We start from the raw sequence: 16145 nt of genomic DNA, 5'->3' as shown, positions 1-16145 counted from the left end.
AAACAAATTTAGGTTATGTTTATAACCTAGTTTCTCTTCTTCTTTTTATTTGTGGCGTGGCCTGTTCACAACTTTTCCAATGTTTTGATTACTTTCCCTAAATTTAAGAAAAGTTCCCGAAAAGTGGGGAATGTTCCGAGGAATATTCCAACTCGCATCAAAATACAACTTTCCCGAATTTCAGTCACTTTCCCGACCTTAGAGGAACGTTCCCGGAACATGGACACGTTCCCTGAGGCACGTTCCGACCTGCACATCAATAGATGCATCTATTGTGATTAAGATACTATGTGGTTTTTGAACATATGAAAATATATTTAGCGAATTCTCGTATACAGGGTGTTTTATAAGAGTGAAAATTTGGTCAAGAATCTTTTTTACCGCAAATTTACAATTTTTAAAAAATCGAAATTTTTACCAAGTACGACTAATCTGTATTGAAATTAGAAAAAAACAATTTGATCGGTTTTTTATTTTTTTTTTGTTTTAAGGAAAATACGACGTTTTTTATACGATGGTCCTAAATGGTACAAAAAGCTTTGTACATTCTGCATATGCCAAAACACAAGTTAAAAAAAACTTCAACATCAGAATAATATTTTTATTTATAAAATAAGTAGATAAATTATAATAAAATTTAAGTTTATTTAATATTAAATATATTTTTTGAACACCCTGTATACATCGGTCCAAATTTCTGTACAGATAGTTTAAGATACACGCTATATCAATATATTGTGGGCCTATACAAAATGTACAATGCCTTTTGTACCATTTAGTACCAAATGTATGACTATAAATGCATATTTTTCGAAAAAAATCGTATTTTCCTTAAAACAAAAAATTAAAAAAAAACACCACACTGTTTTTTCTGATGAACTTAATGCAGAGAATAAGCATACATATATATAGATGCGTCTAAAACCTGGTCCAAACTGTAGCCCAAAATCGGAGAGAGAAAAGAAGAGCATTTATTGTTTACAATCTCGCATCTCGGTTTGCGGGATTGAGATTTTGGTGCGGGATTGCATTCCCTAGTTCCTATAATTTGACAAAAGTAAAAAGTATATTGATTTTTTTCCCTACCTTGAAAAGATCCAGTGGTTCTCAAAATTTAAGCAAAAAAACTATTTTTTCATAGACTTAAAATAAAATATAGACTACACTATTTACATCTCAACGCGGACAAACAACCTTTTTTGTACACATGTTTACTTCTGGGTACAGTTGACCGAGCCTTCCTCATCCAGCCTATGTTGTCACGTCTTTAATATTATCAATATTTTTTTTCTTGTTATACACATATATTGAGATATTAATACTACAGTTTAATAAAGTAGGTTTTAATATTCCAGAGATGTATTAAATAGTCCTTATACTACTAAATTATAAGTCGGATACTGTTTAAAAAGGATAAGTTCTTTACAATATGACAACACCGATTAGAGGCGAGGGAGCCTATTCATTCATTTATTACCTTGTAGTACGTGTCGCACGTGTGCGGTAAAGCTTTGTTGCCGCTATCTCCCCGGCTGTATTAACGCATTTTCTTAGCTTGTAGTGCTTAAGTGTTTATTTTATTGACTTTTTCTGTTCAAGAACTATAAAATATGGTTCGCCAGTGCCAAATTTGCAAGAAATTTGACTTAAATAATCCATTTAAGTCTTGAAACGACTTTTGACCGGTAGGCAACTCTCAATTTACCCATTGGGAGTCAGTGGCGTTGTTGTAGAAAGGCGCTTATTTAGATAATATTTTAGTAAAATGTAAAATCTGAATTTTTTCTCTTACATTACATTATTTACTTACTTACATTGTAACAAAATCATAATTATAACCCTGTTAATAATTAATAATGTTTTTATTAAAAATATATTCCGGTTTATTCTAAAATTATCTTCAGAATCTAAAATAACATACAAGAATTTTAAAATGATATTACATTATGAAACAATATTTTTTAATATACCGGGTCGTCTCAAAAGTGGCTAACCCTATAACTTTTTTTATTTTTCAGATAAAAAACAGATTTGTATGTTAGTAGGTATATGACATAAATTAGGATTTATTGACCTATGCAATTGTTTTTGGTCTCTTCCTGTTTCACCGAAATGATTACATCTTTTGATTTTTAAAGGCACCCTCGGTATATTGCTACTTTATTCGATAAAAAATGACACTCTGAATAGAATGACATATCATATGTCAACTTTTGACATTGTCGCTTAAAAACATATCCTATTTTAAATTTCAATCCAGTTTTTATCAATCCACTAAGTTTTAATCAAGGAGCCTTGGGAAAATAGTTTTGATCGTCTAATAGGTTTCGTGTCTTGTCTAGGCCGGTTAAAAGATGTACAAATCGTATTTTTAATCATACATATGTCAATTTTTTCAAATGGAACAAGGGTGACTCATTAGCATATTTGGAAAAAGCTTTTTTTTTATGAATATATTGATACCACACACTTGGTATTTCGAGTCAAATTGTCGTTATGAACCGCGTGTTACAATTACAATTAAACCATATGTGAAAATGTCAAAGTTGACATATGATATGTCATTCTATTCAGAGTGTCATTTTCTATCGAATAAAGTAGAAATATACCGAGGGTGCCGTTTAAAAATTAAAAGTTATAGTCATTTCCGGTGAAACAGGAAGTGACCAAAAACAATTGAATGCGTCAATCAATCCTAATTTATTTCATATACTAACATACTAAATCTTGTTTTTTATTTGAAAATATAAAAAATTATGGGGGATGAGCCACTTTTGGGACGCACCCGGTATAATAAAGACAGTACCGAGTTAAATAAATGTAGTTTTCATTTTATCCACTTCCTATCACCTTCCTTGCTTTAATGGAACAGATTTATGTTTTCTCTAATTTACATAATAAGACATCACTTAACCAGAAAATAAATTACAACAATCATATTTTTTTTCTCTCCCTGTCGCCGATTCTATTATATCTGTGGAATAGATCCTGTTTTGATTAATATTAGGGGTTGTAAATGTTTGACTAAAATTAATAATTTATTATTAATTTCAAAAATTACCTAATTTCGATTATAAAATTTCTTCTATAACGTGTATTTTATTATTTTTATCCTTTTTGCTACTAAATTGTTTTTTCTAAACTTTTATTTAAAAAACCTGTCCTAAATCTTAATAAAATATAAAAAAGTTTAAATACGATATATTTTTAATTTAATTATAGCTTCATTAAAATAAAAAAAATACCCGGCTATGATACGGAGAGTTCAGGTGTACTTGAGAAACGAAAGACAGTGTTGTGTTTCTCGGCAGAGTCGTCAGGGAACGACCGTTAAGACAGAGACAACCTATCTATCGCTCGTGTCGCACTCGTTATAACCTAAAACAATAACACAACAATAACAAGACAGTGTCTGACCGCATGTTCCAGCTATTTATGAATGAGATGCTCAGTCTATATTTTATTTTAAGTCTATGTATTTTTTAATTTTCATAGTAAAATAACTCTGTTATTTTGGACTTAATTGAAAAACGGCAAAGAGAAAATATGTTTCTTTTAACGAGATCTACTAGCTCTGAAAATATCTGCACTTATTTAAGACTCACCCTGTATACACACTAAAAATACGACTCAACCTTAAGACTCAAGGTTAACAAAATAAAAACGCATCATATTTTTTTCGAAAAAATATCTTTTTTTAAACACCCGAAAACATAAATTTTGTTAAATTTACTTTAGTTAAAAATAGGCCGTAAAAGCACCCATTAACGTGCTGAAAAATCATTGCATGCGAGGTGGAGCAAATTTTAGCGTCATAAAAAAACACATTTTTAACGGTGATGAAGAGCTATGGCTACGCATTATGTATGGCCAGAGTATTTAGTATATTTTCATTTTGTTTGATATTTAACAAAGAAAAATGTTTGGTTATGTTATAAAAGCCGTGTAATGTAATTATTTATCTCGTGTGCCAGACACTCAGTGAATTAACCCTAATTTACAAAAAAAATTAGCAAATATTTTTGTCTTCCATATACAGGATGATCCACTGTTTAGAAATATCCACTAAAAAATAAAAATCGATAAATTACATTTAGGTACAGAGTAAGAACTCTATGAGAGTAAGTGTTAAATAAGTGCAAATATTTTCAGGACTGCGACTGGGAGATCTCGATAAAAAAGAATCGTTAAATTTCTCTTTACTGTTTTTCAAATCAGTCCAAAATAACCGAGTTATTTTTGTATGAAAATTAAAAAAAAAACATAATATAAAAATTAATAGTAAATATTTTCTTCCTTGTAAATATTGACCACCTATGTTGCCCTATTATCAAAATATTCTGTTTTTAACTAAAAACCAAAAAAAAATCAAAAATAATTTTCAAAAAATTCCTATTTTTTTTTTGCGAAAAGAACCTCATAGACGTGTGTCTGGGGTAAAAACCCCTAAAAACACACTTATTTAAGACTCACCCTGTATATATACTTAATATACAGGGTGGTTCAAACTAATTATAACACTAAAGATCTAATATTTAAGTTATATTCTATATTACTTTTTCTAAATAAGATGGTCATAGAATTCCCATTCTAAAAATATCGTACGATCGAAAAAAAAACAGCGTCACAGGTGGCTGGGGAATGACAATCAATAATAACTGTGCGAGATCAATCTTTAGATGTTACGCAAGGCGTTTTCTTTCATGAGCTTTTTGTGACTGAAAAGATCTTTCTTTCGCACTCCGGACATTCAAAAACCTCATAAACGCAGTTAAAAAATAAAGAAGGGTGCGGGTCAAGTAAATAACATCTAGGGTTTGACCTCGCCAAAATTATCATCGATTGTCATTCCCCAACCGCCTTTGACGCCGTTTTTTTTTCGATCGTATGGTACTCCAGAGCAATTAGTTCAATGAGCAACTTGATAATTTTAATTACCAAACTTAAACTTAATTTCCTATGATTGCAAATTTACGTGGTTTGTTTAGATCAATAATTTTTGAACCATGCCAATACTGTTATCTGACGAATTAGGTAGTACCGCAAAACGGTGCTACTTTGAACAGTTCAATGGCGTTTTGTATAATCGGGTAATTAGGTAAATGGCCCGAACGTTAGATTTATTTCTTATAGAACCATTTTACTGAGCAATCAACTAATCGATTATTGCAATGAATGTTATAAATCTCACGTATATCAATTTTTCAACGGTTGTATTAATGGTAGAAAGTTTATATATCTATAGTTCATACCAATTAAACTTTTAGTCACGTGGTTAAGCTTAACCGGCACATCGTTGCCCACTTTTACATATTTTTTTTACCCAAAATATTTTAAAAAACAAAAATAAATTAATTATACCTAATAAAGTTATGAAAAAAGCTTCAACTAATTATTATTATAGCATTCTATTAATTGGTGACCAATTAATACAATGCTTAAATGATCCTGATTTATCTAGTCTGGACTTTTTTACTTTAGATTTTCTTCCAGGTTGAAAAAAATAGAATTCCCTCCCTAATTCCCTCCTTAGTGTTTTTATTCAATGTAGGTATATTAAATTAGTTTTCCTTCAAAATAAAGTAGATTAACGTTTTTAATACAAATTGACAGCTAAATTAATACAAACAGCCACGTATTTCAAAACGGAGCGAGCTCTTTAAAACAGACCAATAATTCTCGCTTAAAATCGAACAAAATACCAATAAATCCTCATTAGAACCTCCGTTTCCGATCCTGGACGGGACAAATTACCGCTGGATTTGGCAAAGATTTTAAGTTAAATTGTTTCGGGATCGCTTCATCGAGGAAACATTCGAGGCGCTATGAGGAAATGAACTTAAAATTCATATTGGATTTAGCTATCTATATCATAAGGGAGATTTATAATACAAAAAAATGTAAAATTAGATTTTTTAAAATAAAGTAGATTAATGTTTTTAACTCAAATTGACAGCTAAATTAATACAAACAGCCACGTATTTCAAAACGGAGCGAGCTCTTCAAAACAGACCAGTAATTCTCACTTAAAATCGAACAAAAACCCGATAAATCTTCATTAGAACCTCCGTTTCCGAGACGGGACAAATTACCGCTGGATTTGGCAAAGATTTCAAGTTAAATTGTTTCGGGATCGCTTCCAGGTTTCGTCCCAATTTTTCTCGATTTATTCCCGGGAAAAACTCTTTCTTTCGACTGGAATTTTTGCCTGAATCGGCGCGATATACATATAAACCGCACTTTGAACTTTGAAGGTTTAGGAACTAAAACGCTTTCGACTTTGGAGAATGCATATTTTAAATTTGGCGTTGCATCGGCGAAGTTTGAGGACGGGTCTCGCGCGTTTTCCAGGGATGAGCGTTATAAAGATGAGGAGGAATCCAATTTGAAAAGTTGTAAATCCGATTTTTCATTTGGAAAATAATTTTAAAAACATTCGAGGCGCTACGAGGAAAATGAATTTAAAATTCAGTGAGCTTTAAAAGCAGTATTTTCATATTGGATTTATCTTTCTATATCGTACGTAAGATTTATAATACAAAAAACATAAAATTAGATTTTTTTAAATAAAGTAGATTAATGTTTTTAACTCAAATTGACAGCTAAATTAATACAAACAGCCACGTATTTCAAAACGGAGCGAGCTCTTCAAAACAGACCAATAATTCTCGCTTAAAATTGAACAAAAATCCGATAAATCTTCATTAGAACCTCCGTTTCCGATCCTGGACGGGACAAATTACCGCTGGATTTGGCAAAGATTTTAAGTTAAATTGTTTCGGGATCGCTTCCAGGTTTCGACCCAATTTTTCTCGATTTATTCCCGAGAATAACTCTTTCTTTCGACTGGAATTTTTGCCTGAATCGGCGCGATATACATATAAACCGCACTTGGAACTTTGAAGGTTTAGGAGCTAAAACGCTTTCGACTTTGGAGGATGCATATTTTAAATTTGACGTTGCATCGGCGAAGTTTGAGGACGGGTCTCGCGCGTTTTCCAGGGACGAGCGATATAAAGATGAGGAGGAATCCAATTTGAAAAGTTGTAAATCCGATTTTTCATTTGGAAAATAGTTTTAAAAACATTCAAGGCGCTACGAGGAAATGAATTTAAAATTCAGTGAGCTTTAAAAGCAGTATTTTCATATTGGATTTATCTTTCTATATCGTACGTAAAATTTATAATACAAAAAACGTAAAATTAGATTTTTTAAAATAAAGTAGATTAATGTTTTAACTCAAATTGACAGCTAAATTAATACAAACAGCCACGTATTTCAAAACGGAGCGAGCTCTTCAAAACAGACCGATAATTCTCGCTTAAAATTGAACAAAAAACCGATAAATCTTCATTAGAACCTCCGTTTCCCGATCCTGGACGGGACAAATTACCACTGGATTTGGCAAAGATAGATTTTAAGTTAAATTGTTTCGGGATCGCTTCCAGGTTTCGTCCACAATTTTTCTCGATTTATTCCCGGGAAAAACTTTTTCTCTCGACTGGAATTTTTGCCCGAATCGGCGCGATATACATATAAACCGCAATTTGAACTTTGAAGGTTTAGGAGCTAAAACGCTTTCGACTTTGGAGGATGCATATTTTAAATTTGACGTTGCATCGGCGAAGTTTGAAGACGGGTCTCGCGCGTTTTCTAGGGATGAGCGATATAAAGATGAGGAGGAATCCAATTTGAAAAGTTATAAATCCGATTTTTCATTTGGAAAATAGTTTTAAAAACATTCGAGGCGCTACGAGGAAATGAATTTAAAATTCACTGAGCTTTAAAGCAGTATTTTCATATTGGATTTACCTATCTATATCGTAGATGAGATTTATAATACAGAAAAGTGTAAAATCAATTTTTTTAAACAAGACAGATAAATGTTTTTAACTAAAATTGACAGTTAAATTAATACAAACAGTCACGTATTTCAAAATGAAGCGAGCTCTTCAAAACAGACCAATAATTCTCGCTTAAAATCGAACAAAAACCCGATAAATATTCATTAGAACCTTCGTTTCCCGATCCTGGACGGGACAAATTACCTCTGGATTTGGCAAAGATTTTAAGTTAAATTGTTTCGGGATCGCTTCCAGGTTTCGTCCCAATTTTCCTCGATTTATTCCCGCGAAAAACTTTTTCTCTCGACCGGAATTTTTGCCTGAATCGGCGCGATATACATATAAACCGCACTTTGAACTTTGAAGGTTTAGGAGCTAAAACGCCTTCGACTTTGGAGGATGCATATTTTAAATTTGACGTTGCATCGGCGAAGTGTGAGGACGGGTCTCGCGCGTTTTCCAGGGATGAGCGATATAAAGATGAGGAGGAATCCAATTTGAAAAGTTATAAATCCGATTTTTCATTTGGAAAATAGTTTTGAAAACATTCGAGGCGCTACGAGGAAATGAATTTAAAATTCAGTGAGCTTTAAAAGCAGTAATTTCATATTGGATTTGGCTGTCTATATCGTATAGATGAGATTTATAATACAAAAAAGTGTACAAGTAGGTTCTTTAAATTAAGATAGATTAATGTTTTTAACTCAAATTGACAGCTAAATTAATACAAACAGCCACGTATTTCGAAACGGAGCGAGCTCTTCAAAACAGACCAATAATTCTCGCTTAAAATCGAACAAAAAACCGGTAAATCTTCATTAGAATCTCCATTTCCGATCCTGGACGGGACAAATTACCTCTGGATTTGGCAAAGATTTTAAGTTAAATTGTTTCGGGATCGCTTCCAGCTTTCGTTCCAATTTTTCGCGATTTATTCCCGCGAAAAACTTTTTCTCTCGACTGGAATTTTTGCCTGAATCGGCGCGATATATAAACTGCACTTTGAATTTTGAAGGTTTAGGAGCTAAAACGCTTTCGACTTTGAAGGATGCATATTTTAAATTTGACGTGGCATCGGCGATGTTTGAGGACGGGTCTCGCACGTTTTCCAGGGATAAGCGATATAAAGATGAGGAGGAATCCAATTTGAAAAGTTATAAATCCGATTTTTCATTTGGAAAATAGTTTTAAAAAAAATCGAGGCGCTACGAGGAAATGAACATTCAGTGAGCTTTAAAAGCAGTATTTTCACATTGGATTTATCTATCTATATCGTACGTAAGATTTAGAATACAAAACACGTAAAATTAGATTTTTTAAAATAAAGTAGATTAATGTTTTTAACCCAAATTGACAGCTAAATTAATACAAACAGCCACGTATTTCAAAACGGAGCAAGCTCTTCAAAACAGACCGATAATTCTCGCTTAAAATCGAACAAATACCCGATAAACCTTCATTAGAACTTCCGTTTCCGATCCAGGACGGGACAAATTACCGCTGGATTTGGCAAAGGTTTTAAGTTAAATTGTTTCGGGATCGCTTCCAGGTTTCGTCCACAATTTTTCTCGATTTATTCCCGGGAAAAATTTTTTCTCTCGACTGGAATTTTTGCCTGAATCGGCGCGATTTACATATAAACCGCAATTTGAACTTTGACGGTTTAGGAGCTAAAACGCTTTCGACTTTGGAAGATGCATATTTTAAATTTGACGTTGCATCGGCGAAGTTTGAGGACGGGTCTCGCACGTTTTCCAGGGATGAGCGATATAAAGATGAGGAGGAATCCAATTTGAAAAGGTATAAATCCGATTTTTCATTTGGAAAATAGTTTTGAAAACATTCGAGGCGATACGAGGAAATGAATTTAAAATTCAGTGAGCTTTAAAAGCAGTAATTTCATATTGGATTTGGCTGTCTATATCGTATAGATGAGATTTATAATACAAAAAAGTGTACAAGTAGGTTCTTTAAATTAAGATAGAATAATGTTTTTAACTCAAATTGACAGCTAAATTAATACAAACAGCCACGTATTTCGAAACGGAGCGAGCTCTTCAAAACAGACCAATAATTCTCGCTTAAAATCGAACAAAAAACCGGTAAACCTTCATTAGAATCTCCATTTCCGATCCTGGACGGGACAAATTACCGCTGGATTTGGCAAAGATTTTAAGTTAAATTGTTTCGGGATCGCTTCCAGCTTTCGTTCCAATTTTTCGCGATTTATTCCCGCGAAAAACTTTTTCTCTCGCTTTCGACTTTGGAGGATGCATATGTTAAATTTGACGTTGCATCGGCGATGTCTGAGGACGGGTCTCGCACGTTTTCCAGGGATAAGCGATATAAAGATGAGGAGGAATCCAAATTGAAAAGTTATAAATCCGATTTTTCATTTGGAAAATACTTTTAAAAACATTCGAGGCGCAATGTGCTATGAGGAAATGAATTTAAAGTTCAGTGAGCTTTAAAAGCAGTATTTTCATATTGGATTTATCTATCTATATCGTACGTAAAACTTAAAATATAATACAAAAAACGTAAAATTAGATTTTTTAAAATAAAGTAGATTAATGTTTTTAACTCAAATTGACAGCTAAATTAATACAAACAGCCACGTATTTCAAAACGGAGTTGGAGATTCTTTCTCTGAATGAATAGACTACAAATACTCACCAATTTGACTGAATTTCCCGCCCTTTTCAGGGCTTCAACCGCCATAGCATGAGGAACGTCAACCACGGGCTGGTCGTTGACAGCCAGGATAGAGTCGCCGACCAGAAGCCTTCCATCGGCAGCGGCAGCGCCACCTTGTATCAGTTTGGTGACGTAGATGGCCGTGTCGTCGCCCACGTGGGGGTTGTCAGTGCCTCCCGCGATGCTGAACCCGAGTCCAGCGCCTCCTCGCTCCAGGATGATCTCCTCGTACTCCCATTCATCGTCACCGTTGACCTGGAATACCAGAAAAGCGGGGACATAAATTAAAAAGAAGGATCTGTCTTATTTATCTACTAGTCAAGAAACTGTTGAAAAAGGTACGTAATGTATTTCCCTTCTTTCATTTCCTTTTTTTCATGCAGTGCTAATCTGGACGGAACCTACTTTGTTTACACAAATTCCATAGCCTATCAACTCTTACTCATCCGATCTCATCTAATATCTAACTGACTCGACGTGAATGAGCAGTGTGTCTGAGTAAATTTTAAAATTGTTTTAACAACAAATAAGCTCTAAGAACTCACAAATAAGGTCAACCATTTTACAAATTACGTAAAACAATAGTAAAATATACTCAATAAAGAACCAATGTACAACAGAAAATTTATATTTAAACCTATTTTAAGGAAGCTCAGAAAATACTCAGAAATAAGAGGACACAAAACTCACACATTTATATGAATTAAAGAATGTTAAACAAAACAAATTGTAGGCACTAGACTTTTGGTAATATTTAATCTAAAAATATGCTTAAAGCAGCTCAGAAATAAGACAATACTTTAATAAAATAAGCTCTAAGAACTCAGAAATAAGGCCAACCCTCGGGTCAACCATTTTACAAATTACGTAAAACAATAGTTAAAAATGCTTAATAACGAACAATGTATAACAGAAAAATGATATTTAAACCTATTTTATAAAAGAAGGCTCAGAAAATACTCAGAAACAAGAGGACACTGAACCCATACAATTATATGAATTAAAGAATATTCAACAAAAAGATTGTAGGCACTAGAGTTTTGGTAATAGTTAATCTAAAAATACCCTTGAAGCAGCTCAGAGATAAGACGATACTTTAATAAAATAAGCTCTAAGAACTCAGAAATAAGGTCAACCATTTTACAAATTCCGTAAAACAATAGTTAAAAATTCTCAATAAGGAACAATGTACAACAGAAAAATTATATTTAGACCTATTTTATAGAAGCTCAGAAAGTACTCAGAAATAAGGGGACACATAACTCACACAATTATATGAATTAAATAATATTTAACAAAACAATTGTAGGCACTAGACTTTTGGTAATAGTTAATCTAAAAATACCCTTGAAGCAGCTCAGAAAAAAGACGATATTCAACAAAATATAATTATTCTGAGATTAAATTGTGTGATATAATTATTCTGACCCGGTATTTTAATCTAAAATTACACTCCAAAGCAGCTCAGAAATAAGACGACACTACAAAATAAATTACCGCAGACTGCAAAACAAATGACACCTGTAACATGTCGAAAAAATATGGTTAAACCGAAAACAATATCTGAAAAAACTGAGAAATAAGACCACAAGAAGAAAACTCAGTAAGAAACACCGTAACAGAAAAAATATATTTAGCGCTATTTTAATAAAGAAGCTTATACAATAAAAGACATAAGAAATGAGGGCACATAATTATCTATTCTAAAAACATGCTCATATAGAGCTCAGAAATAAGATAATAATATAATAAAAAATAATTAAAATAAATAACTGCAAACTATAAAATAAATGACAGGTACATGCCAAAAAGGGGTGGCTAGACCGAATATAACATCTGAAAAAACTCAGAAATAAGATAACACGAAAGAAACTCATAAAATGAAAAGAAATCAGATGGCGCATAAATATTTAATCTAAAAACAACGATACTGTAATAAAATGTAAATAAAATATGACACTAAACATACATCCCGAAAAAGCTGTTACAGCGTTTAAAATGTGGTTTAGACCGAAATTCGATCTAAAAAACTCAGAAATAAGAGGACAGGAAGTAAAGGCACGTTCCATCTTCATTTTCTATCCTACTACGGTTCGGTTTTCGACATTCTTCCAGGTTCGGCTCTATCATTAAACGCCCATTAGTTGCTCCGGTGGTAAAAACTAACGGTCACTGAAGAGCGGTAATCGCTTGGAAATTGAAAAACCACTTGACAAATGTCTTTCGGCCAGATGTGGACAGAAAGAAATGGAACAAAAATGTTTTACGATAGTTTTTTTATATGTATTTTGGGAAATTAGGGTTTTTATAATGTTATTACTAGGGAATAACATACTAAATAGTATATGTGATCACAAATAACTTGAAGCACTTAATTAAAGTATAAAAAGAATAGAGGTAATTTAAAAAAAATTGGATTTAACTTTAAACACAGTTTTGGTGGACACCCTGTAGATACAAGAAATTATTTTTTTCTTGGTTTTAAATTGATTGTTCTTTAAGCGGTCTCGAGGGCCTCCTGAAAAACCGAATAATTTTTTCTCCATCAAAATTATCGACTACTTTTCCAGAAGTTTTTTTAACTTCTGCTCTTAACTCACTTCCTGAAATCTTTAAAACTTTAAAACAATTTTAACCAAAGACTTTCAAAAGCAAAAACCTCTTAAGTTTGTGGTTTCTTTTTGAACAGTTTCTTCGTTCGATAAAATACGTTTTTTGTGTTATTTTTTAATTATTTTGCTTAAAAATGGCGCAAATATTACAGCCGGGATTTTGGCTCTCACCATCAGCATCTGAAGACATGAAGTACTTCTTACCACCCTCTGGTACAGTAGCCAAAAGATATTTAAATCATTATTTTTTTCTTAATTTTTGTCAAAAAAAAAGAAGCAAATAAGTTAAATACACAGGATTTTCCTTCGACATGTACCATCCGCAACTGAAGACAAGGTGGACTCCTTACCACTAGGGGTCGTCATTTTCTTGACAACTTCTTGATCTTGTCTTGATTTCAAGATAGAAATGATTTTTGGTTTTCAGGGCAAGACAAGAAATTACTTCTCAAGATCAATATTTCTTGACAAGAAATCAAGAAAATCTTGAAATTTCTTGAAAATATAAAATAAAAAAAAATACTCATTTACTTAGGTATTTGTAAATTATACGAATACCCATTAATTGATGGATAAAAAAATTATTAAGCAAAAAATATTTGTACGAAGCGGCACTTTGCCGGATGTCCAATGTCCAAAGTTGACATAAGTTCGTCCAAAGTCGGATGTCCAAAGTTGGCATACTGTGGGTCAACAATGTTATGGCCTACGATATTAGAGTAAAAAAAACTTTGCAAAGCGGGTCTACTTCAGTGGCATACAGACTTTTTGAATTAATGTAAAACTTTTTAAAATAAAAAAAAATAATACATTTTAATGTACGCCACTGAAGTAGAGTAGCTTTTATCATTGTTGTTTTCACTGTTTTTATCTGTAGTAGTATTATCACCGTCACTATACTGTCAAAGTCTCTAATTAAACTTCTACGTCCAGGTGTCTGAGGTGGTAGGTATTCTGAACCAGATTCAATTACGAATGGCTCAGATCTGCTGCTCAACGAACCATCACAATCACTCATTTTAATATTAGATAATTATAATAATAATTAACAAATTTACGTAAATCTGATGATTTTGGCTACTGTAGTACCGTATGATCGAGAAAAAACGGCGTCAACGATGGTTATGAAATGAAGGTCGCTGTCATTTTATATGTAAATTTATATGGGAAATGTCATTGATCGTCATTTCCCAGCCAACTGGACGCCGTTTTTTTTCGATCATACGGTATAATGAGCCCAAAGTTTTTGAAAATTAGATGCCTGACACTCAATTTTCCGCATAAAGCATAAACATCACATTAACCAATCTCACCTCGACTTTTAAACAGGGGGTTCCCCTTTAATAAACGAATTTTAAACGGCGGTTCCCCTTTTGTGAAGATATCAAGAAATTTCAAAATTTCTTGAACCAAGACAAGAAATCAACTCTCAAGAAATGGTCAAGACAAGATTTTTTTTAATTCTTGAAAATATTTCAAGACAAGACAAGAAATTGCTTGTCAAGACAAGATTTCTTGTCTTGCCGATTCCTACTTACCACCCTCTAGCTACAGTGTATCCACAGGGTATTTACTTCATTGTTTTTTATTTATTTTTACCAAAAAAACAAAACACCAGAGGGTGTATAAGAAGACACTCATGTATACAGATGTGGATGGAACATAGCATCATAGAGACACTATTGCACCAAAACCCTCGCTTGTTTTTTATTGGTTTGTTACATTGTTACATTTTCAGTAAAAATTAGTGTTAAATAAAAACTTACCCATTCAATCACTCTGTATATGTACTATTTGACACAATTTCAAATAAAAACATATATTAATAACTCCAACCCACACAGAAGCCATTTAAAAATAGTCACTTTTTCATAATCCAAAAACTTATATACATACCAATGCCAAACCATGTATTTCCGGTCTAAAACCGCAACCCATTTATATTGAACTGTCAAAATAGGTCAGTAGTAATAATCACTCGAGAAAATATCCACATAAACAGTCGCATTAACCGTTCGAAACACCTGATTTAGATCCACGTGACTCGAACGTCCATTGAACCACCGAAATTATGTAAATCGTCTATTTGTCTCAACGCTTGGGTATTTTGGGTAAACTTCAAGTTTATGAAAATTCACTAACTCAATCCAAAATATACATTACGGATAAACACCGATATAGTACTAAAATAAAATCGTTGAAGATTTCCACAGGTCACAAGTCTAAACTCTTCCAGTTGTATCCAGATTTTTCACTATGTAATCGCTATTTTTAAAAAAAAAACACGAAAAATTTTACCGAAATGTTCTTTTATAAACTCTTGTTTCTTCACTTATTCTATTCATGTAAGTTCCTTTAAAACTAAGATTAGATATTCTGGATGCACTGCAATGTAAAACACTATACTAATGTTCCGCGAAATGTAGGTATAAAAAAATAGGACACGTAAAGGAAAACTACAATTGAATTTTCGCAGGCGATGATACGTAAACGACTGAGTTCAAACATTCGATAGACTATTCGAAGCGGCTAGTAAATTTTTTGAGCTTGTGCCAGACTCGGATCAAAGTAGGTTCGATACCGATGCCTTTGATTAATTTCCAAATTATGATAAATGTAAGAACATTTGTCTGGAACGTCGGTACTATATTATGCGTTTTGGATGGCTTAGAACAAAAAAGTTTCGTCACGTGAGAGTGGTTATGTATTAATGCTGAACATTTTGGCACTAATGAAAATTAGTGTTACGAGGTCAATCCATGGAAATTGTAGACAGATGTAGAATGTTTAGGAGGGGAGTTAATCACCGCGACCTTACAGATCTATTGTGTGTTTCCCTTTCTTGAGTTATAACGAGTTATAACTCATCATACAGTCTCAGGGCTTTAACAAAAGCCAGTATCTGAGACGGCTGCACAGAGGCCAGCTCTCCATCCTCGACATCAGCCGTACCAAAGTTCATGGTACGAATGGTCGTCGTCTCGGCAGACTC

At 32.9% G+C, this 16145-nt stretch overlaps 1 protein-coding gene across 11 annotated transcripts in view; it reads right to left on the bottom strand.

Annotated features, from left to right (window-relative positions):
• The window catches only part of LOC115883641 (disks large 1 tumor suppressor protein), a 1010644-nt gene that overhangs the window by 101724 nt on the left and 892775 nt on the right, over positions 1 to 16145 (bottom strand). For all 11 annotated transcript variants that reach the window (XM_030902027.1, XM_030902024.1, XM_030902022.1 and 8 more), the window contains one exon: positions 10521 to 10796. In XM_030902027.1, the coding sequence (XP_030757887.1) occupies positions 10521 to 10796 (276 nt within the window). The remainder of the gene's footprint in view (positions 1 to 10520; positions 10797 to 16145) is intronic.

This window comes from Sitophilus oryzae, unplaced genomic scaffold (assembly GCF_002938485.1).
Source record: "Sitophilus oryzae breed Bouriz unplaced genomic scaffold, Soryzae_2.0 scaffold_1974_pilon_pilon, whole genome shotgun sequence".
Classification (NCBI taxonomy): domain Eukaryota; kingdom Metazoa; phylum Arthropoda; class Insecta; order Coleoptera; family Curculionidae; genus Sitophilus; species Sitophilus oryzae.
Note: the sequence above shows the minus strand (reverse complement) of the source record. Positions and strands in the feature narration are given on the sequence as shown.